The 23682-nt window shown below is 44.9% G+C and overlaps 1 protein-coding gene across 2 annotated transcripts in view; it reads left to right on the plus strand.

Moving 5' to 3' along the window:
* The window catches only part of LARP4B (La ribonucleoprotein 4B), a 61590-nt gene extending 38213 nt beyond the window's left edge, over positions 1-23377 (plus strand). Inside the window, exons 8-17 of one of the 2 annotated variants that reach the window (XM_021690892.2) lie at positions 2245-2355; positions 3777-3830; positions 3915-4124; positions 6531-6637; positions 7130-7381; positions 8360-8405; positions 16143-16307; positions 18300-18424; positions 18517-18625; positions 19773-23377. In XM_021690892.2, coding sequence (XP_021546567.1) covers positions 2245-2355; positions 3777-3830; positions 3915-4124; positions 6531-6637; positions 7130-7381; positions 8360-8405; positions 16143-16307; positions 18300-18424; positions 18517-18625; positions 19773-20045 — 1452 coding nt within the window. In that variant the 3' untranslated portion in view covers positions 20046-23377. The remainder of the gene's footprint in view (positions 1-2244; positions 2356-3776; positions 3831-3914; positions 4125-6530; positions 6638-7129; positions 7382-8359; positions 8406-16142; positions 16308-18299; positions 18425-18516; positions 18626-19772) is intronic. The other variant, XM_021690893.2, reaches the window with a different exon arrangement.
* Positions 23378-23682: the final 305 nt, after the last annotated feature.

Genomic DNA, 23682 nt, shown 5'->3' on the forward strand with positions numbered 1-23682 from the left:
AACGCTCTTCCTGTTTCAGTGCAGCCCTGTGCTTGTCAGTGGTTGGAAAATTCTTTAAATTGTAATTCATTTGGTTGCTTAATAATCTTTCATAAAATGGCCCCAATCCCCTGGTGACATTTTGCTTTGAATCGACTGTGGTGTCGGGGCGCCACCCCAGGGTTTTGAGTGGACTTCTTGTGGGCTGCCTAGAGTTGGGTCCTGCTTTTCTGAGCCAGTCTGAAGTTCTCTGCCTTCTGAGTGGGAAGTTTGGACCGGTCACATGTAAGTGATCAGTAATGTGATTAGGTTTCAATTTGCCACCTCCTGCTTGTTTTCTCTTTGTCCTGTTCCTCATTTTCCTTTCTTTCCATGCCTCCCTTTCTACTTGGGTTAAATTCATTATTTTTGTTTCCTTTTTTGGCTTATTAGATATAACTCTTTGTTTTAGTGGCTGCTTTTAGGGTTTGTAGTGACATGTTCAGCTGGTCCGTGTCTGCCTGTAGTAATAGTGCCCCACTGCTCCCCCTTCCGAGGCTCACTCCACTTCCTGAGCCCGGTGGGTACGCTGGGTATTCCTAAACCACACAGGACTTGGTTATGTTTGTCTCCAACAAGTTAGTTTTCTTTTCAAGAGATTAAAAGTAAGAAAAATGTGTTTCCTATTTATTCAGTATTTACCATTTACAGTGCTTTTCATGCCCGTGTTCAGGTCTACACTTCCTCTGGCCTCCTTTCTGCCTGTTTCATCCTTTATTTCTTGTGATGCGGCTCTCCTGGCAGGGAGGTTTTTCAGCTTTTGTGTGTTTGAGAAATTTTTTTCTTTTTTATTTATTCATTCTTTTTGAGAAAATCTTTATTTTGCCTTCATTTATGGAAGCTGTTTTCTCCGGGTGTAGAACTCAGGATTACAGGCTTGTGTTCCCTTCCTGTATCTAAAGATGCTGTTCGCCTGTGTTCTGGTTTGCGTTGTTTCTGGGGCTGGTCTGTCATTCTGGTCTTTGTTCCTCTGCATGTCGGCACGGCTCCCTTTTTCTCAGTGCTTTGAAGATTTTAAGCAATTTGGTGGTGATACCCCTTGATGTAGCTTGTGAGTTTCTTGAACTGAAGTTTCCTAAGGTGTTATTTCTTCATGCACTTTTTCTCTTCTCCCTTCTCTTCTTTTCAAAGTTCCTAACTAACTGCTAATGCAACGTAGTGCATTTTTCATTCCAGAGTTCTTTTTGGGTCTTTGTTTCTTTCCTCTTCTGTGTTTCTATTTAACATGCTCAGTCTTACCTTTTTGAATATAGGATACATATCTAAGAACTATTTTAATATTTTTGCCTTTTTATTCTATCATTTGTATCATTTCTGGGCCTAATTTGATTGATTTTTTTCTCCTTCAGGTCTTATTTTTCTGTTTCTTTGTGCGCCCGGTAAATTTTGAATGGATGCCACGCATTTTGGATTTTACTTTATTGAGTACTAAATGTTTTATATTATTTCCTGGAGCTGATGTTGAGCTTTATTTGAGGTTCAGTTTGACCCTTTAGGAGTGTTGTCAGGCGGAAGTAGGGCCACATGACTGCAGGGCCTGTTCTTGCCCACGCCAGAGCAGTGCCCTTCTGCACACTGTGCCTGAGCCCCTGTGCATTGGGAGTGTTTTCTCCTCGGCCTGGTGGGGGCAGACACACCTCCTGTCCCTGTGAGTGCTGCAGCTGTTCCCTCTAATCATTGCAGGGGCTGTTTATGCATGCTGTGCCGTGGGAGACCCCGTGAGAGCCCTGCACATGTGCGGCTGGGTCATGCTCACCTCCCTGGCACTGGGGGGCTGTGGGGCCCCCATTGGCACCCCAGGCTCACATGCCCTACATGGCCTGAGCTCTGCTGTCTAAAACTGTTCTTTCATATAATTGTTTCAATGGGAAGATAAATCTGGTCCATCTTGGCCAGAAACAAAAGTTCAGCTAATGTTTAAATTTCTCACACCACCACCTCGTTCCCCAGTTGTGTAAGTTATCAGCTTTCTGGTAGAGTGATATGATATTTTCACATTAATTTAGCTTCATGGTACCTTGGTGTACAAAGAAAAGCTATCAATAAGTTGTGGACTTATTTTCTGTGCCAGTCAGCTCCTCAGCTCTTCTGAAAGAGGCTTACTAGCTGTCCGTACGTCGGACTCTTTGTCTAAGGATCTGTCCTTGAGTGTATGCGTCATTTCTACTTGGTAAGGACAAATGTAGCGTAGTTGAGAATTAATTTCTACATCTCTATTTCCTGTAGGAAGTAGAAGCATTATTTAAAGGAGACAATTTACCGAAATTTATAAACTGTGAATTTGCCTATAATGATAATTGGTTTATTACATTTGAAACCGAAGCTGATGCACAGCAGGTAAGCTGTTCCCAACCCCATGGAGCTCAGCGTTACCCATACTTCACAAGTAGTATGTGGAGGGCACTAAATTGGGGCTTGGAGATTACTACTGCATGGTGGTCCTAAGTTTGATTATAAAATGCAGAGGAAATCAGGTTATAGAAACTGAAATAGGTGTTTGTGAAGACAGTTTTTGTAGCAGTAAAGCATATGACATTATTTTCTAAGGACATGTAAGACAAGCAGCCCATGAAAATGAATTCTGTTGTTTCATCTGGGTAGAGAAAGTTTTAATATTTGGAAAGTGTTCTGGGAAATTTGAATGTAATTTTAAGTTTCACAAGGCATCATTGTGTGTGTCAGATAGTTGAAAAGGCCCTGGGGAAGCTCTCTGAGGAGAAGCAAGGAGTGAAGATGGTCTCCCTGACCTAAAGGTGGAATCTTATTTGGGGGAAACATTAACGTGCTTCCAGGAATGCCAGTACAGTTGGCCCCTGAGCAGCAGGGGAGTTGGGGATGCTGACCCCATGCAGGGAGGAATCCACGTAGAACTATGGACTCCCCACATCTGAACTACTAATGGTCTACCGCTCACCTACCTGAAGCCTTACTGATAACAGCAACAATCAACACGTTTTGTATGTTATTTTTATTATATACTGTGTTCTTACAATAAAGTAAGCTAGAGAAAAGAAAATACTGTGAAGAAAATCAGGAGAAAATACGTTCATAGTACTGTCCTGTGTTTATCGAAAGAAGTCCACATATAAGTGGACCCTTGCAGTTCAAACCCGTGTGTTCAAGGGTTAGCTGTACGGTGTTAAGTGGTAGGTGATGTGGATGCTGGGAAGTTGAGACGAGAGAAACAGCCATCTGAAGGATGGGTTTGAGTGGGATGGAGGGAAAGGGCACAGGAGGGCTGGGCGGTGGGGGATGAGCAGAGTCTTGTCAGTGGGGCGGTGCCAGCACTCCTCACCAGGACGGGGGGGGGCGGTAGGCCAAGGTCAGGGCAGGTGGCGCAGAGCCTTCCCAGTTAGGGAGGGCACTTTGGAGAAGAATAAGGAGCTGCAGAAATACTGCAATCTGAATGTTTCCCTCTCTTGAACTGTGCAATTCCATTTTCAAGCTGGGGTTTAGTGTTAGGGGTGTGGTGTCCATTATTTTCCCCAGGTCAGGATCCTTAGCCTGTGGTTGTGGGAGGCTTTTGTGGTATCTGTTAATACTAAAAGAATTGTATGCAAATGTTGTTCATGAGATTTTTTGCTAGAGGCTCCTTAGCTCCTAGAGGTTCTTTTAAGGAATCTGTGACCCAAAGTAGGTTCTAGGTCTTGTCCCTCATATTTTAACTATACCATTCCTTATTCAAGGTCCTGAGTTAACTGTCAGTTCATCTTATTTATAAGATTAACACTGGTATTTTGGGTGATTTTTGCCCTCAGGCTTACAAGTATCTGCGAGAAGAAGTGAAAACTTTTCAAGGAAAACCAATTAAGGTAAGCAAGACCATGGGTTATACTTTCTTTACTTGCCAGTCAGTTCTTGAGTATTCTGATAGAAATTTCTGTATTCCCAAACAGGCACGGATAAAAGCAAAGGCAATAGCTATAAACACATTTTTGCCAAAGAACGGATTTAGACCTCTGGACATGAGCCTTTATGCGCAGCAGCGCTACACAGCCTCCTTTTACTTACCTCCCGTCTACAGTCCCCAGCAGCAGCTCCCCCTATACAGCCTGATCGCCCCCCAGACGTGGTCGGCAACACACAGCTATCTCGATCCGCCCCTGGTGAGTCCTGTCCTTACGTGGAGCTCGTGCAGCAGGACGTTGTGGACAATGCACGAGGTGCTTGGAAGGATAGAGATGTTGTTGTAGTGGGGGAACCAGGTACACAGACAGTTTGCCATGGTAAAACAGACCTTCAGGTTCTTTTGTGGATTTAAACTTAATTGGGAGATCAATACGCAGCTGTGTACATTTAAAAAAAAAAACCTTCATAGGCTGTCATATTGATCCTTGGCCCAGTCCCCCTGCCCTCCTGTATAGCAGCACCTTCCTAAGCTGTGTAATCCCCAGTAAAACACAAAATGTGATCCTAAGTCTGGGATCCCTGGGTTATGCCTGAGCATGGGGGCCTTGCAAGGAGAGATGCTTTTAAGGAGACAGAGGTGTTTTAATAGACTTGAACAGTTGAGGACAAGTAGAAGACCTACAAGCTTTTTTTCTCACACCAGCCCGAGTTGGCTGGCCTGTGTAGTGGATCCAGTTGTGCAGTTTTCTCCAGTTGTGCTGCTGGAGGGGTTAGAGAGGTCAGGCGCACCCTGCCTGGGCACTGGCATGAGCTCGGTGGAGTGTGGGATGTGAGAGTCAGGACTGGTCTGATCAGCCCCGGTCTGTTGGCCTCTCACCTGAGACAGTGGGGAAGGACTGATGGACAGGTGCACCCGAGGTTGCAGGGCAGCTTTCGTTGGAACCAGAGAGCGGGAAGGTGGAGGGTGTGGAAGGTCATGGTCAGAAAGCAGGAGTTGAGTTAATGACTTTGAGGATACGGCAGTGGACCGAGTCAGGGCCAGTTTTGTGGTGCTCAGGTCAGGTGGGGGATGTGGGGATGTTATCTGGGGCTCTCGTTACCACTCATGGTAGAAAGAGGATGTTGACTGAAGGGGGTAAGCTGGGGAGAAGAGCATCGCCTCAGCTGGGATGGTTGGTGCCTGTTTCATACCGACGCGTAAAGACATGTCCGTGAAAGAATGTGGCCTGGAAGACAAATGATGTCCGTCAAACAGGCAATAATTGACGAAATGGGACTGAATACTATGGAACTTATAATTAGGGGGTTATCAGGTGTTATGTCCTCTTCTGTTGAGCTTATCAGAAGGGGTGGGAGGGAGAGGGGCTACAGGAGAGTGGGCAACGTGTGCTGAGGCACTGGGGGGGTGTGGCATCGTGGGTATCTCTGAGCTGACCCAGAGGCTGAGGCGGGGAACTGGGAGACAGAGCTGTACAGCTTCTTAAATGGGCCCTGGGGCGTGTGGTTTTGGCCCGTAGCTTATGGGATGTGAGAAGGGCAGATGGGGAAGGGTGAGGAGAGGTCCTCGGGTGCTGGCAGAGCCCCGAGGTCTAGCACCACCGCAGTGGGGGCAGGGGGCAGTTAGCAGACAGGTGCTGTCATTCAGAGTTGCTTCTCTCTTCAGAGGAAATCCTGATAATGCACTACTTTTTTGAAATCTTTGCTATTTTCTATAAGTGTGCCAACAGCCATGTAGCCTGATATATGATGAGAGAACCTTGAAGGGAGATAGAGTCCTTAAACTCTTGTGTTAAAGAATTTCTCCCCAAGGAGGCTAGCTGCCACGCTTGTGCTGTTTAGTTCCTCTTGAGTCGCTTCTCTCATTTCTCTAATTGGCCCCGTATCCGTCCTGGAGCAGGGGCCGTTGGCACCTGAGGTCAGTTGTCTGGCCATTGAGGAGGGTTCCTTTGATCCTAGTTTGGGGGTGGGCACGTGAAGCTTTTTGCTTGCTTTAAAGCATACCGTGTCATTTTGAGCAGATGTGAAGATACAGTGCCTGTGAATTCTCAGCAAGTCGTGTTAAATTACTGGGTTAGGAACTGATTTATTTTTTAAACTCTTGAGCACAATTATGCAAATACCAGAGTTGTGTATGTAAAAGGAAATGATTTGTCACGAGTGATCTTAGCATGGTTAATAATCTTCAGAATCTGGTTCTGGTTGATCCATATTTAAACAGTCTGACTCTGGGAGCTGTTCTCAAACATACGTTGAGGATTCTCACGAAGTCCCAAGGGTATCTTTCTGCCCCAAAGTTTCCCCTCTGTTGTTTTTTTTTTAAAACAGCAATTTTTGGTCCTATGTTGTCCCTAACATCCGTTTCCTGTCACAGCTTGTTCTCAGGTGTAGCCTCCGCACAGGTGTCAGTTGGCTTCCTCGGCGGGCTGCTGTGGGAAGATCACCCGAGTCGGCCCAGAAAAAGGTCTTAGCCCCCAGCCTGGCTCAGGAAATACTGGTCATTGGCAATGATCTAACACCATGTTCTTTTCAGCCTGGGAATATTTTCGGTATAAAATGGAATACAATGTCGAGAAACAACCCAGGCAACCACAAGGTGCGTACAGTGTTAGCCAATTCCAGGTCTGTTTATGGCTTGTTGACGTGTTTGTTTTTAATGAATCTAGGTAACTCCGTTTCCAAATACTGGATTTATAAATGGGTTTACGTCTCCAACCTTCAAACCTGCAGCATCTCCTCTGACTTCGCTCAGACAGTACCCTCCAAGAAGCAGGCAAGTTCCATGAGCAGTTGAAATGCTGCGGTTGTGTGGGGTTTGTGGTATTGGGTCACTGCCATGGTGTGTTCTCGAACAGCAAAGCAGGACAGATGGTGTTAAACCTGGCAATCCTCACCACACGCACGAGTCACTTCTACTAAGTGAAGAAGCTGCTTCTGATGATCTGTTGGGATTTGTTGGACCAGTGCAGATCAAACTGCTCGAGGCATAGAATGACATTCTGTGAGAGGATCCCCTGAAATGTGTGTCGGAGTGCCTACAGATTCTCTGCAGCTTGTATCTGCGTGTGTCTGCCTTTAATGTGGGCTTGCACTGCCGCTAAGCAGGACATTGATACTTCATAGATTTGCACTCTCAGACACAGTGTGCAATGTTTTTAATATTTTTCTAAATAGCACGTTTTAGCTGAGACATTCATATATTAGTCTAATTTTAGGATGCCATGATCGCATTATAACTGAATGTATGCAAACCTTTTGTTTACAGGAATCCTAGTAAATCTCATCTACGCCACACCATTCCCAGTGCAGAGAGAGGAGCTGGGCTATTAGAAAGCCCTTCAATATTTAACTTCACTGCAGACCGGCTAATTAATGGTGTTCGAAGCCCACAAACACGGCAGACAGGTCAGCCTAGAACACGGATACAGAATCCTCCAACCTACACCAAGAGGGAGGTTGGGTCTGGTCGAGTGGAGCAGAGCAGTGCGGAGTCGCCTCCTGGCTTAGGGAGAGGGAGGTGAGTCCTTCAGAGCTGCTGTCAGACAGCTACGACCTACCTGTCCTAATAAGTTATTAGTGTTTTCAAATTCCATCAATTTAGGCATGTTTTATAATTGTTATTTTCAAATACATCACACTCGAGGGCCCTAAGCTCTAAGCTCGTTGGGCCATCTTGGGCAAGACTGCTTATAGGTTTTCTGTAAAGGAAAGGAATCAGTCAAGATTACTTCTTTGAACTCCTTTCCAGCTTACACAGTACCAGTGTATTCAGTTGAAATAACAAAGGGATAAGTAAATTAAAACAAATATTATGGAATAGAATTAGCTTGTGGGCTGTTAGGCCACGGAAGCCTGTCCGGGGCATGCCTGTCTGAGGCATATGGCCTCAGGGCCTGCTGGGCCTTGGCCGCTCTGTTGGTGTTCGTTGCTTCAGTGCCGGGCATGGTGCTGGCCCCCAGAAATCTAGAGCCCTGTGCACGCAGCCAGAAGCTGGTATCGCTGGTTCTCGGGGCTTGGAAACCCTGCTGCCAGCCAGGGGGTAGCGGGAGTGGGCTGGCGAAGTCATGTCAGGGCCGAGGGAGGGCGTGAGAGCACACCAGCCTGCTTCTGGGTCTTTCCACTTCAATGATTAACCTGATGTATTTTCATTAGCAGTGTTTAACAGTTCACCTTTTAGCTCATTGTCTGACTTTATATATCTCATCACTGCAACTGAATGGACATTCAGGTGTTTCTGTAACAAAAATTCTAAATGACCACTAGGAAAATTCTGTCAGTAAATGTTTTTCTTTTTTTTTAAATCTAGACATTACGTTTAGTCTTTTACTATAAAATTTTTGTTTTGCTTATACTTCCTAAGGTTGGGATTTTGCAATCAAAAGTCAACTGTAACAGATTACAAAGTAAGAAAGACTATGTGTGCACATACATGTGCTCAATGAAAAACCTTCCAAGTGGGAAAAAATTCACAGTCTTTTGCTTTCCTCTTGTCTAGGAAGAATTCCTTTGGCTACCGGAAGAAACGGGAGGAGAAGCTGACAGTGAGTACATCCAGCCCTTGATACTATTATAAGACTTTTAAACCTAATTTGTTAACTAAACAAATGTGAGATTTAACTACATGAATGAAGGTTAAGACGTGTGGAGCTTTTCAGAAGAGGTTTTCTCTTAATGTGATGAGCATCAGGTGGTAACCGACGTGGCAGCCTGAAGAGGAGAAGCTAGAGGCGATTCTGTAGAAGTGCTGGTTGCTGACGAGTCTCTGGGAGTGTCGACACCTGGTGTCTCCATGTGCACGCGCTGTGCGGTGGGCACGGCCGAGAACCTAGTGTGCACACACAGTGGTCTACGCACACTTTGAGATGAGTTCTCTCTATGTGGGTAACTGTGCAGTACAAGTGAAATTAACTGAACAGTAGGAATTAATTCATTGGTATTTTTTTATTCAGAATGTTTAACTTGTATCCCCTATGTAGAAAGCATTACTGCCGGGGTGCCTGGGTCGCTCAGATGGTTAAGCGTCTGCCTTCGGCTCAGGTCATGATCTCCAGGTCCTGGGATCGAGCCCCATGTTGGGCTCCCAGCTCAGCAGAAGTCTCCTTCTCCCTCTCCCTCTGCCTTTCCCCCTGCTTGTGCTCTCTCTCTTAAAAAAAAAAAAAAAAAAAAAAAGGTTGGAACAAACCCAAGAATAAGGAGTGGGCTCATGTGAGTGCTAAGTACCTGAGGCATGGCCACATTTGCTGGGGTAACGTAAAAGTTCCTCCTATGGATAATGCTTCTGCCGAGCTCTGGTGTGGGGATGGATCCGGTATGTTTCCACACGAAGTATGCCCAGTTAGTAGTGTGTGTGGACATGTGGGAGGAAGGATGTAGACATTGACACTTGGAGGACTGGAAAGACCTTGAGTAAATTCTTGGTCCAGCTCCCTGAGCCAGTGGGTATGTGCTCTCCCATTACAAAAGATCTGTTTTCTCTGTCTTGAAAGTACGAATTATTAGTTACTAAAATACCCATAGTTCTACTTTGTTGGTCAGTTTAGTCTGGTTTTTGGCAAACCCTTTGATAAGGTCATTTATATTGGTTGATTACAGTTGGAATTAATGAATTCCTGTAACATTTGGACTAACAAGAGAGGTTGTCACTTAACTAGTTACCTTAAATGAATTATTCTCCTTGGTTACTAAATTACCTGTAGAGGTGACATTTCTTCCCATTGCCATCTCTGTTACATTTTGTGTTCCTGACTCACGTGGTCTTACCTGTGGCCACTTGGAAGGCCAGGTACGTGATGCAGGTAAATTTCTTAAGGGGAGTGCATCTTTGGCTGCCTTGGGACATTCTGGTGACTTCTGGAACTTGGAGACGGATAATAGCGTGTGCTCACTTGGCCCAGCGGGGCTGTGGGACCAGGGCCAGTTCGTACCTCACCTCAAGCCATGCAAATCCTAAAAAATGTTAAACACTGCATTCAAGATCAGACCTCATATGTAGGCGCTGCCGTTCTGTAACTCCTGCATCTAGGCACTTGCCTGCCTCTCTCATTCCTAAAAACTAAAGATTTAGTAAATTTTTGTGAAGTTTGAATGCCTGAAAATGTGGTCTTCTGAAAACCTGGGCTCATCTCAGAAAAATGCGGATGTTTAAAGCCCCTGAGAACGACTTTGAGACGATAGGTCTGTGCATAACTTAGAGCCTTGCTGAGTTACCGAAGCATGGAGGGGCTGAGTGGAGTAAATGGGAGCTTACTTCTGAGGGCACGTCACTCCTGAAACTGAGCTGAACTTCAGGTACCTGCACCATGATAAAGGTGAGAAACAGGCAGGGGTGCCAGAAAGACACAGCGGGATTGATATTTTTAACTTCCTATTGAGTTTTATTTATTTTTAAAAGTTTTCAATTCCAGTTAGTCAACACAGTGTAACATTAGTGTACAGTGTAGTGATTCAGCGCTTCCGTATGTCACCAGTGCTCATCACAGCAAGTGCGCTCCTTCATACTGATCACCTGTTCACCCGCCCCCCAGCCCCCTCCCCTCTGGTGACCAGCAGTGTGTTCTCTAGAGTGAAGAGTCTCTTTTTTGGTTTCTCTCTCTCTCTCTCTTTTCCCCTTGCCCATCTGTTTTGTTTCTTCAGTTCTACATATGAGTGAAATCGTATGGTATTTGTCTTTCTCTGACTTATTTCACTTAGCGTAATACTCTCTAGCTCCATCCATGTCATTACAAATGGCAAGATTTCATTCTTTTTGATGGCTGAGTAAAATATTCCATTGTACATATATACCGTATCTTCTTTATCTGTTTATCAGTTGATGGACAGTTGGGCTGCTTTCATAGTTTGGCTATTGTAAATAAACATTGGGGTGCATGTATCCCTTTGAATTAGTGTTCTTGTATGCTTTGGGTAAATACCCAGTAGTTTGATTGCTGGATCACAGGGTACTTCTATTTTTAACTTCTTGAGGAACCTCCATACTGTTTTCCAGAGGGGCTGCACCAGTTTGCATTCCCACCGACAGTGCATGAGGGTTCCCCTTTCTCCAGATCCTCTCTCCTTTGTTGTTTCCTGTCTTGTTAATTTTAGTCATTCTGACAGGTGTGACGTTTTATCTCATTGTGGTTTTAATTTGCATTTCCTTGATGGGTGATGTTGAGCATCTTTTCATGTGTCTCTTTGCTCTCCAGATATCTTTGAAGAAATGTCTGTTCACATTTTCTGCCTATTTTTTAATAGGACTATTCATTGTGGGGTGTTGAGTTTTATAAGTTCTTTATATATTTTGAATACTAACCCTTTATTAGATACATCATTTGCATATATCTTCTCCCGTTCCAAAAGTTGCCTTTTAGTTTTGTTGATTGTTTTCCTTTGCTGTGCAGAACCTTTTTGTCTTGATGAAGTCCCAGTAGTTCATTTTTGCTCTTGTTTCCTTTGCTTCTGAAGACATACCAAGAAAGAAGTTGCTACTGCCACAGTCAGAGAAATTACTGCCTGTGTTCTCTTTAGGATTTTTATGGTTTCAGGTGTCACGTTTAGGTCTCTGATCCATTTTGAATTTATTTTTGTATATGGTGTAAGAAAGTGGTCTAGTTTCATTCTTATGCATGTGGCTGTCCAGTTTTCCCAACACCATTTGTTGAAGAGACTATCTTTTTTCCATTGGATATTCTTTTCCTGCTTTGTCGAAGATGAGTTGACCATAGAGTTGAAGCTCCATTTCTGGGTTCTCTACTCTGTTCCACTGATCTATGTGTCTGTTTCTGTGCCAGTACCATACTATTTTGATTACAGCTTCGTAATAGAGCTTGAAGTCTGGAATTGTTATGCTTCCAGCTTTTTTTTCTTTCTCAAGACTGCTCTGCCTATTCAGGGTCTTTTGTGGTTCCATACAAATTTTAGGTTTGTTTGTTCTAGCTCTGTGACAAATTCTGTGGGTATTTTGATAGGGATTACATTAAATGTGTATATTGCTTTGGGTCGTATAGACATTTTCACAATATTTGTTCTTCCAATCATGAACATGGAGTGCCTTTTCATTTCTTTGTGTCATCTTCAATTTCTTTCATCAGTGTTTTATAGTTTTCAGAGTGTACAGGTCTTTCACCTGTTTGGTCAGGCTTATTCCTAGGTATCTTAACTGTTTTTGGTGCAGTTATAAATGGGATTGATTCCTTAATTTCTCTTTCTGCCGCTTCATTATTGGTGTATAGATATGCAACAGATTTTTCTATACATTGATTTTGTAACCTGTGACTTTACTGAATTCGTCTATCAGTTCTAGCAGTTTTTTGGTAGAATCTTTCCAGTTTTTCATATAGGCTATCATGTCGTCTGCAAATAGTGGAAGTGTTGACTTTTTCCTTGCCGATTTGGATGACATTTATTTCTTTCTGTTGTCTGATTGCTGAGGCCAGGACTTCCAGTGCTGTGTTAAGTAACAGTGGTGAGAGCAGACATCCCTGTCGTGTTCCTGACCATACAGGAAAAGCTCTCATTTTTTCCCCATTGAAGATGCTGTGGGTTTTTCATAGATGGCCTTTATTATATATTGAGGTATGTTCCCTCTATACCTGCTTTGTTGAGGGTTTTTATCATGAATGGGTATTGTGCTTTGTCTGCATCTACTGAAATGGTCATATGGTTTTTATCCTTTCTTTTATTAATGTGGTAAATCATGCTGATTGATTTGTGAATATTGAACCACACTTGCAGTCCAGGAATAAATCCCACTTGATTGTAGTGAATGATTTTTTTTTTAATGTATTATTGGATTTGGTTTGCTAGTATTTTATTGAGAATTTTTGCATCCGTGTTCATCAGGGCTATTGGCCTGAAGTTCTCTTTTTTAAGTGGAGTCTTTATCTGATTTTGGAATTAGGATAATGCTGGTAGAATTCCCCTGGGAAGCCATTAGGCCCTGGACTTTTGTTTGTTGGGGGTTTTTGATTACTGATTCAATTTCTTTGCTGATTATCGGTCTGTTCAAATTTTCTATTTCTCTCTTTCAGTTTCGGTGGATTATATGTTTCTAGGAATTTATTTCTTCCAGGTTGTCCATTTTTTTGGCATATAGTTTTTTATGATATCCTCTTATTGTTTGTATTTCTGTGGTGTTATTTCTCCTCTCTCATTTGTGATTTGATTTATTTAGGGTCCTTTCTCTTTTCTTTTTGATAAGTCTGGCTAGGGGTTTATCAATTTTATTAGTTTTTTCAAAGAACCAGCTCCTGGTTTCATTGATCTCTTGTTTTCTTTAGTTTCTATATCACTTATTTCTGCTCTGTCTTAATTATTTCCTTCCTTCTGGCTTTAGGCTTTGTTTTTCTTTTTCTAGCTCTTTTAGGTATAAGGTTAGGTTGTTTGAGATTTTTCTTGCTTCTTGAGGTAGGCCTGTATTGCTCTATACTTCGTTCTTAAAACAGCTTGTGCTGCATCCCAGAGGTTTTGGAGCATTGTGTTTTCATCTTCATTTGTTTCAATGTGTTTATTTCTTATTTGATTTCCTGATTGACCCATTCATTCATTGTTTAGTAGCATGTTGTTTAACCTCCATGTATTTGTGGTCTTTCCAGATTTTTTCTTGTGGTTGACTTTAAATTTCATAGCCTTGTGGTCTGAAAATATGCATGGTATGATTTCAGTCTTTTTGTACTTGTTGAGGCCTGCTTTGTGACCTAATATGTGATCTATTCTGGAGAATACCCCATGTGCACTTGAAAAGAATGTGTATTCTGCTGTGTTAGAAATGTTCTGAATATATCTGTTAAGTCCTTCTGCTCCACTGTATCATTCAAAGCCATTGTTTCCTTGTTGATTTGCTGATTAGATGATCTTTCCATTACTGTGAGTGGGGTGTGAAAGTTCCCTACTATTATTATGTGTTATCACCAGTATGTTTATGTTTGTTATTAATTGGTTTATATATTTGGGTGCTCCCATGTTGGGTGCATAAATACAATTTTTAGATCTTGTTGGATTGTCCCTTTTACTATGATATAGTGCCCTTCTTGATCTCTTGTTAGAGTCTTTGGTTTAAAATCTAGATTGTCTGTTATAAGGATTGCTACTCTGGCTTTCTTTGATATCCATTTGCTTGATAAATGGTTCTCCACCCCCTCACTTTCAATCTTGGAGGTGTCTTTGGGTCTAAAATGAGTCTCTCGTAGGCAGCACATATATGGATCTTGCTTTTTTTAAATCTGTTTTTATGCCCCTTGTCTTTTGATTGGAGCATTTAATCCATTTACGTTCAGAGTGATTGTTGATAGATACATATTTAGTGCCATTTTATTACTTGTTTTGTTGTTTCTGGAGATTTTCTCTGATCCTTTCCTTGTCTTTGTCATTTTTGGTCCATCTCTTTTCCCCTCAAAGAGTCCCCTTAATATTTCTTGCAGGGCTGGTATAGTGGTCATGAAATTCTTTAGGTTTTGTTGGTCTGGGAAACCCTTTGTCTCTCCTATCCTGAATGATAGATAGCCTTGCTGGATATCGTGTTCTTAGATGCAGATTTTTCCCATTCAGCACATTGAATATGTCATTCCACTCTCTTCTGCCTTGCCAGGTTTCTGTTGAGAAATCTCCAGCTAAAATCTTATGGGTCTTCCTTTGTAAGTTAATGACTTCTTTTGTCTTGGTGCTTTTAAGACTTTTCTTTATCACTGTATTTTGCAGATTTAATTACAGTATGTCTTGGTGTTGTCCTGCTTTTGTTGATTTTGATGGGAGTTCTTTTTGCCTCCTGGATCCCAGATTAGGGAAGTTTTCAGTTGTCACTTCCTCAAATAAACTTTCTGCCCCCTTTTCTCTCTTCTTCTGGGACTCGTGTGATAAGAATGTTGTTACGTTTGATAGAGTCACTGAGTTCCCTGAGTCTATTCTCATGTTCCATAATTCTTTCTTTTGTTCAGCTTCATTACTTTCCATTACTTCATCTTCTAGGTCACTAATTTGTTTCTCTGTTTCTTCCAGCCTGAGGTTCATTGCATCAAGCCTGTTTCCAATTTTGTTTATTGTGCTCATCATCTCTGATCGATTGTTTTTGTTTTTGCTCTTTTATCTCTGTGGTAAGGGTCTCTCTGATGTCTTCTTTTCTCAAGCTCAGTGAGTATCCTTATCATTTTAAGTTCTCTATCAAGCATATTATATCTGTTTCGCTTAGATCTCTGGCTGTGGTCTTACCTTGTTCTGTGGTTTGGGATGAATTCCTCCAAGAGACAAGTGGGATTTTTGTCAGCGTGGGTCCCTTTTCACTCTTTAACCTGCTGTCTCTTGAGTTCTAACAGATTTTCTCCAGATTCTACCTCTGTAGGGAATCATCTTCCTGTTGGTATAAGTTGCTGGGCAATGTTGGTCCTTTGCAGCTACGTGAGCCCCATGAAAGCATTGTTTCCAGTCAGAGTAGCCTACCTTCCACCCAGATAACTATCCCCCTTCTGTTCCTTATCTTCTCCAAGGAACTGGATATTCACAATATGACTTTAGCTTGTTAAAGCAAGTTGCTCTGTTAATTTTTTAATCAAAATACATCATTGCCTTTCTTCTGGGATCTTGGGTTTATAAATTACTCTTGGATATTATTATGAAGAAAACAAACTCAAGGAACCTGATAAAAATCTGTCATGAAATAACCATGTTTTTACATAGTGATTTTAAAATATAAAGTGAATAAATTAGGTTTCAGATAACTGAAGTCCCTTCCCCCTTCTTAAACTATTTTTTAATGGAAATCTTTGTAAAATTTTTTACATAAGTTTCAGGAAGTTCAGAGTGACATTTTTTTATTTCACTATCTCCTTTATAAGTTGGATGGCAGGCTCTCTGTTAATAACACAATTCTTGTCTGGAGAGGAGTACGGTCAGCGGCTATACTCAGGCTGTTGTGATGTTCGACCGGTGGGGTTGAGTTTGCCTCCCTCGCTTGTCCATCCGATGCCTCTGTGCTGTGCTCAGCCACATGCCTGTGTACCCCTGGTTTGTGTTGGCCGACTGTGGACTGGGAACCGGACGGTCTTGGCATCGCAGAGAGGTAGCTCCATACAGCCGGTGGCAGCCTCAAGAGGGTTCGGCTTTATCACTGTGCTCCTGATGGTTACAGTTGCCTAATAAATGACCTTTGCTTAAATGACGAAGTGTTGCGGTCATTGGGAGACCTCTCTGTATTCACACAGAGACGGAGAGCAGAAGCTGGAAAGGATTGTTTGCCTTACTCTTCTGCTCTGTGTCTTAGTATCGGACGGTCTATGCTTCTGCAACATGACAGTGTTGTTCTCTTTCAGAGGAGTCAAACTCAGTCTCCAACACCACCAAAGCCCCCGTCCCCGAGCTTCGAATTAGGACTGTCCAACTTCCCTCCATTGCCTGGGGCAGCAGGCCACCTGAAGACAGAGGACCTCTTTGAAAACAGGCTGTCTAGCTTGTTAATAGGGTCCTCAAAAGAAAGGGTAAGACACATACCGTGAATGTTTGCCTAGTGCCAAGTTTGCACCAGGCTCTCTGCCACACTCTTCATACAGGCAGTCTTCTTGTGTGGAAGAGTTTCAGAGAGGGTGAGTGATGCAGAGGCCACGTGGATTTGGAGTGGTAGGGTCCGACTTGAACCTGGGACTAGACCTTCTCTGTTAATTCCCTTACTGTCTGCCAAGGTCAGGGGTGGAAACTGGCATCGTGTGCCATACAGATGCTCTCTGTCACCCCGAGGCTCAGATGGCACTTTTATTGTTGTTATTCAGGACCTGCCTTTATTTTACAAGTCTGCAAAATAAAACAGAAATCTGAGTTACAACAGAAGTGATGAGAATTTTTAGTGATCTGTGCCACAACAAGGAGCCCGGAAACACCTAATGTAATACAGGGCTCAGGGAGGGATTTATAAAGCCCCACGTCCAGTCCTTGTCCTGCTGCTGCATGCTCCCTGCTCCTGTTGTTAACCTTTGCGCTGGGGTAGACTGCAGGACTGTACATTACAGTAACAATCACATACTACGTATATTTGGCACGTCTTGTGCATTATTTTAAGTCTTAAACTTTCAGACAGTAGTCTCTGGGCTACAGCTGCCTCTCTCCAGTGATGTTAGAGTCAGTGCGGTTGAGGGGCCTTGACTTCCAGTGACCCCCTGGCCTTCCTCCCCTTGGTGTCAGGCACAGGGGGCGAACAGGCTAGCCTCCACCCCGCTCCAAAAGCACCAACTACTATTTTTTACATTTCAAGTCTCCATGGATGCCTACTTAACAAGTCTGAGCTGGATTCCACAGCTTCTCAGTGGGGCCCCTGCAACAGCTTTTTCTATTGCCTTGGCACTTGAGTGTGGGAGCTGCTGGCGGGGTGGTGCTTGGCAGCTCGTCCCCAGAAGGGAGCTGGGTCACGCTGGCTGCTGTCTGCACTCCGGCACAGCAAGACAAGACCATACCCTGGAGTAAATGAACCTTTACAGAAAGGAGGCATTTTCCACTCGCACCTTCCCACCAGCCTGGCTTCCTTCAGCTGAGCATGGACTTGTGAAGAGTCTGGTTCTGTGGCAGGGCCACAGCGCCAGGGGCAGAGGGCATAGACGGTGCTGCCACAGCGCCAGGGGCAGAGGGCATAGACGGTGCCGTCCCGCCCACTTTGCTCCCTCTAGATGTTCTCAGTTCAGTCTGCAGCTGAACCTTTGACCTGCTCTGAAAGTAGAATTGTAAGAAAGCGTTCTTTGTGCCCATGCTGACTTCCAGTGACGTGTTCGTCACCCGGCACGAGGAAGACTGCCCTGGTGAACTGCTGCTGTGTGGGGGGCGCTGTTTGGAGTAAGAGCAGCTGGTGGTACTCACGTCTTTGTCCCATGACCGAGGACAGATTTAATGTCCATGTTCCAAGCTTCCATCTCCTCGGCTATTAAACTGGGAGTAATTACACCTGCTTCCAGGGCTGGGAACTGCCAACACCTGCCACCCACCTTGAAGCACCCACATTTATGTCTGTGTGGAAGTGTCGATCTTTTTGATTTTAGTTACAAGAAGGAGCCACACGGAATTAGACTGGGAACTCCACATTTAACAGAAATTTGAGGGTTCATCATATGCCAGGCTGTGTTAGGCATTGGGGTGTCAGGAATAAGATGCCTTTGATATTTATTCTGTGGAGAAAACAAGCTTGTAGACAACGAAAGTGGAGGCGCAGAGGGGGGCCTGAGTCACACAAGGGGTGAGGTGTTTGCGGGCAGTGGGGGAGCGTCCTGGAGGACAGGCAGGGCTCTGTTTCCTCTCACTGCTAGTTGCTTCCCTTGGTAGAGGCCATGCTTCCAGCCCCAGCAGAGTGACCCCAGTGCCCCCAGGAGGAAGGCGGGAAGCCTCTTTGTCGTTCAGACTGGGACCTTTGTTGGTGTGTCTAAGGTCATTAGGACAGAAATCTGAGGGCTGTGTCTCTCCCCGCATTGAACTGTCCTTCCCCTGGTTTTCAGAGCCTAAACACGGATGCAAGCACGAACACACTCCCCGCGGTGAGCCCCAGAGAGCCCTTGGTGCCAGCTCCCAGTGCTGTGTCCGCAGCCTTTGGGCGCTCTCCCTCCCCGGCCTGTCTGCCCGAGTAAGTACCGCCTTCTGCCGAACCTCCGTGTTGTCGGACTGCCCTTGCCTGTCGTGAGTGGGAGATTCAGACCTTGGGTGGCATTTTTACAGGGATCCCAAGGTGGTGGAGAAGCAGAGAGAAGCCTCGAGTGTGGACAGACTTCCTTCTGCCCTAACTACAACGGCGAGTAAATCAGTGCAGGTGAACGGCGCTGCCACGGTACGTGTCCTGGCCACCCTTCCCGCCCCAGGAAGGAGGGGCGTGGTTTCTTTTCTGTGTCAGCTTATTTTCAGTGAAGTCTGGTTTGCTGGGTTTTTTACGTGTGTAGGTGCTGTGCTTTCCTCACCGAGTACCTTGAGTATTGGCTGCTGACTTCCCACTGAGTGTCCTGGTTATTTCTCATTGCCGCCACCCTGGGGGCTTCTTATTTCACTGTTGGTTGAGCCAGGTTGTCTTTTGAAGTCTCAAGACTGCAGCCCCGTGTTCTGCATGGATTCCGATCACTTGTCCCAATGGACATTGGGAAGAAGCCACGCCACCCCTCCCCACCTGCTCCCACCCGGGCGGCTCCGTCCTGGCTGCAGGCCCCCCTCCACCTCCTCTGCCTGCCTCCTTCCCCCTTGGTGCAGCCAATGGTTTATTCTGATTCAGTGAACTTTTGTCATTTAGATTTGGGAATTAAATCCTATCTGTAAGGTTGCATCTTTAAAGTAAACGTTTTTTATAGATTACAGTTACTTTTAAGTTAGTAATGGCTTATGGAGGTGAAATAGTTTTAAGTTTCTCTTCTGTTATTTAGCCTTCAAGCTTCCACTTACCTGAAAAATTAACTTTTTAAAAAAAGTTTTTAACTCTGTCTTCACCTTTCCTGAATCTACACCACCAGCCTCTGGTGGTTTGAAATGGGCACAAACATTATTTGAAGCTCCTTGGTAAGTGATGGGCTGCATGGTTCAGGTGTTCCAGGAAGCCCATGCTGTGTGACATGAGGGTGTTTGTAAGGACGTGTAGGTGGAGGAGGTAGATGCTGCTTCTGGCTCTTTGCAGGGGCACCTTTTCTCACACCTTTTTTTTAGGGCTTCCATGTGACTCTAGAGTGCAGAGGCTGGCACTGCATATCTCAGGACCTTTTCTGGTTTTATCCATTTTTATAAGATGTTCCTAGAGTGTCTTGGAGGGAGCCTTGTGCTGCAGGGGAAACTAAACTTGTTGAAATTTATGAACTTTTACAAGTGACAGCACTTTTGAGTGTGGAATTGAGCACCCACTGAAAACATTGTTCACTTTTACCTGAAGTGAACTCATTTTCACACATTTGGAGATGTCCTTTTGTGCACGTAATCCCAGCATTGTGTCTGTTTCCCAGGAATTGCGAAAACCCAGCTATGCGGAGATTTGTCAGAGGACGAGTAGAGAGCCTCCGTCTTCCCCGTTGCAGCCCCCAAAAGAACAAAAGCCCAACGCCGTTGGTTGTGGGAAGGAAGAAAAGAAGCTCGCCGAGAGAGAGCCCCCTACCCCCAAGTCGAACCCGGGACCACCCAAAGACCAGAGGAGGCCGCCAGGCCGCCGACCCTCGCCCCCGGCCACCGGGAAGCGTCCACACAGAGAACAGAGCACCCCTCCCAAGTCCCCTCAGTGAGCGCCGAGGTCTGGGAGGGCTGTGAGGAGCTGGGGTCGCCACAACTAAGCACTGTCCCACTCGGGGCCAAGAATGAGCCGCTGGTTAGGGGCTTGCAGCATAGACAAGGCCGGTGAGGTGCCTGCAAGTGGTTTTTCTTCCATGAGTCGGATTTTCCCCCCTCTTGAAAAAAATCTATTTTTCAGGATTTAATTAATATAAACCTTATTTTAGGTTGGTGCTTAACTGGAGGTGATGCATAAGTCTGATTTTTTTCAGGATAGAAAATGCATTTATCCTAACAAATTGATATTTTTATTAAGCCTCCATGTGGCTATGAATGCAAGCTATATATAGTGAGTTTTTCTAAATTAAGCGGAACTATGCTACTTCATTTTTTAAAATAACTGGTTAGCAAGTGCATTCCTTTGAGATGTCCAGACTGATGGGTGGGCTGAAGACCGCTGGGATCGAGGTTGGAGGCGACTCGGTCAGTGTGGCCTGGAGAAGAGAGGGGTCAGGTCACGCCCTCACTGGCTTGGGAGTTGTACTTCATTCAGAATCTTAGCAAGTGACGCTAGTGGTTTTGTTTTTGTTTTTGTTTTTTAAAAAAATACAGCCCGTTTTTGACCTACTGGGCGAGATGCACCCCAGAGAGCCCTGAAACCTTGAGTTTTGATGTGCTGCAAGCAAGTAACCAGCCTCTCACTCCTGTCTCAAGTGGTTGTTGTGTAAGACAGAGTCAAAGCACATTGTGAATAGAACTTAAATGAAAACATAAACCTGGTTGCCCACTCACGTGTCCCCACAAAAATGTACCCTGATGTTGTCTTGCTCCCGAGAGCTGGCAGGAGGGCGTGGGAGCCCCTGTGGCCCCCGTGGCTCCCCCGCGTTAGCCGCTGCGTGGGCGCCTTCCCGTGGCTCCGCATCGGCCCGCAGTGGAAGCGTTGCTTAAGTCGTGAGGGAGTGGAGTCTGTGGGGGGCTCGGTGGTGAGGCTGACAGTCCCTCCCAGACGAGGGTCTCACTGATCCCCTTCCGGAAGTGCTGCACTCCGAAGAACGCGCATGCACTAACGCTAGCGGTTCATAATAAAGTTAAATATAAATTATTTTGTTTTAAAATGCCTAAATTTTTTCTTGAAGTATTCTAAGCAGCAGACATTAAAACATTTCCTGCTAAATGTAACCATACAGTTTATTCCACAAAAGGTTATTTAACAAGACTGAGGGTTCTTTTTAAAAACATTATTTCCATCCAATATTTAAAGACTTGAATTTTATTTAAACTTGAAAATGACTTTGCCTTAACTTTTGTATAAGACAGCTTAGAGTTGGTGGAGACTGGCCCCTGGGTTGGCACGAGGGGTACAGAGCTGCTCAGTCTGGTGGGGCTGCCGCTGCAGGTGTCCCCAAGTGAGTGTTCTGTAACACAGGGCCTGGCAGTGGTGTCTGCAATACACCCTGAAGATCTTCAACAGTTGACCTTCTTCAGATTGTTCAGAAATCCTGTAAATGCAAATAGTCGATACTGTATTAAATATGTGCACTTGGGAGTGTGTGCTTTGCTTGTACAGTTGTAAATAATCAGAACATATTAAAAAGGTACCCTAAAGAGAAAAATCTGATAAAAATTATTGATATATTATAAATGTTGCTATTGAGCTGGATGTAGATAAACTAAATGTTGTGGTTTGAATATTATTTTAATTTGTTGAGGTGTTTTTCTTTTTCTCTGATGCTGGTGTGTTGGGCTGATTCTGCCTCTTTGCTGCTGCAGAAGGGAAATGGAAAGTCCTAGCAAAGCCTTCCGACGTTTTCATGCTCTTCTCACAAGTCTGTAAATATGTACTAATCATAGCTAATGTGAAAGCATAATGTAGGAAGCAGAACTGGCAGGAGCTTCAGGAGAAAGCAAAAGATAATCTACTTAGAATCCTAACTGCCAGAGGAGAGCCGGCCCTGGTGCGCTTGACCGTCTCCTTCAGAGAAGCCGCCAGGACTCAGTATCTACGAGTACACAGTGCTAGTGTAAAAGGAACAGGGGGATTTCTTTTTTTGTAGGTGAGAGATTGCTGACTTAAAAAATCAGGAATTAGTTGACCTCTGACGCCGCATCTCATGAGTACTGTAAGAAGAGCTGGAAAGGCAAGCCCCAGGAAGTGCTTACTGTGGCAATCTTTGCTGGAGGAGGGAGAGGACGCGGTCAGCCTTGGTCACCCGCGCCCCCCCCCCCCCCCGCCTCCCCGGGCCGCAAACTCTGTGTGGAGCTGACACACTGGTTTTCAGGAATGACAGATCCTTGCCCGGGTGGCAGGCTGTGTGGTAGAGCTAGCCGTAGCCATCCACGGCCGGCAGGACGAAGGGGGTCACTCGTGACAGCAATGGGTCACAGCCGGGAGCGGGGGCGGCCGGTGCGGGGAGGGGCGTGGCCTGGCAGTCCTGCAGCCTCCGTGCCTGCTTGCCGCACTGCGGCCCACATCAGTTGCAGCCAGAGTTGCAACCTCGCTCTGGTGGGATTTTTATAGCACCCTTTTTAATTAAGCAACGATGATATGCCAAATAGCTATATAATATCCCAAACCCCACCTTTCTGAGATCACTGTGAGATTTTCCCCTCACAGAAGAGAAGGGAGCCTGGGACACGGCACGGAGACGGTGACTCTGGCACGAGCAGCCACAGCTGGTGGGGGCTTTTGTCCAGTTTTAGAAACGGAAGTCTTTCCTTCCCCCAGCAGTAGCTCAGGTGTAGAATCAGAGATACAGCAATCACAAATGACATTTTAACTTGTAAAATTGTGTGAGGATACTTATAATTTGGAAATAGCGGGATGAGAATCTGGCCCCATTTCACCAGACATGAATTTCCAGTAGAGTAGTTGTTTTTTAAGAGTTGGTGTCCTGATGTTCCTGGCCCGGCCCGCCTGTCCCAGCATCACTGACTGTCACTGGCGGTGGCAGAAGGCGCTTCCGGCGGCTGTTAGCCAGGATCACGCAGTTTACATTTCAAAGCCAGTTCAGTTTGTTACAGGGGCAGCGGGTGAGGAAGGCGCGTGTCTGTGCCTGCCACCAGCGAGCTGCGTTTGGGGGCTCGTGTGCTTCGTGGCCTGTCACCCTGGGTGCCGCAGACAATCCAAGTCAGAAGCAGAGCCAGCAGCCGCCAGTCCGCCGAGCGGGACGTGCTACGGAAGCTTTCTTGAGGGCCTTTGTTTTTGTTCTACTTCTTTTCATTAAGACTGGAATCAAGCTTATGTGTAAACTATTGATAATTTAAGTTTCCTTTTGTGTCATTCAGTGTAAAACTGTCTAATTTGAAAAAAATGTAGGTTATGAAAAATAAAGATTTAGGCACTGTTGCAATTTTTCTTTTGATTTTTTTTTTAATTAATTCCTTCAAGAATACATCTTTTTAAAAAATAATTCTTGTCTCTTCCCATCAGTGTACATGAGGATGGAATGTGGTTGCCTCCAGCTGGTGTTTGGATTATCGAGGCTCTGAGCGTCTGCAACGTGAGGGGCCCCCAGTTGGCATAGTGGTCTCAGGCATTCGGGGGAGCAGTGCATTGAATCCAGGATTTACCACAGAGCTAAATTCCCCGATGTCAGGATCTTCCATTGCTTGTGTTAAATGGCCTGTCTCTTGTGTGATGTTCCCATAGAG

The sequence above is a fragment of the Neomonachus schauinslandi genome, chromosome 5, assembly GCF_002201575.2.
Source record: "Neomonachus schauinslandi chromosome 5, ASM220157v2, whole genome shotgun sequence".
NCBI lineage: Eukaryota > Metazoa > Chordata > Mammalia > Carnivora > Phocidae > Neomonachus > Neomonachus schauinslandi.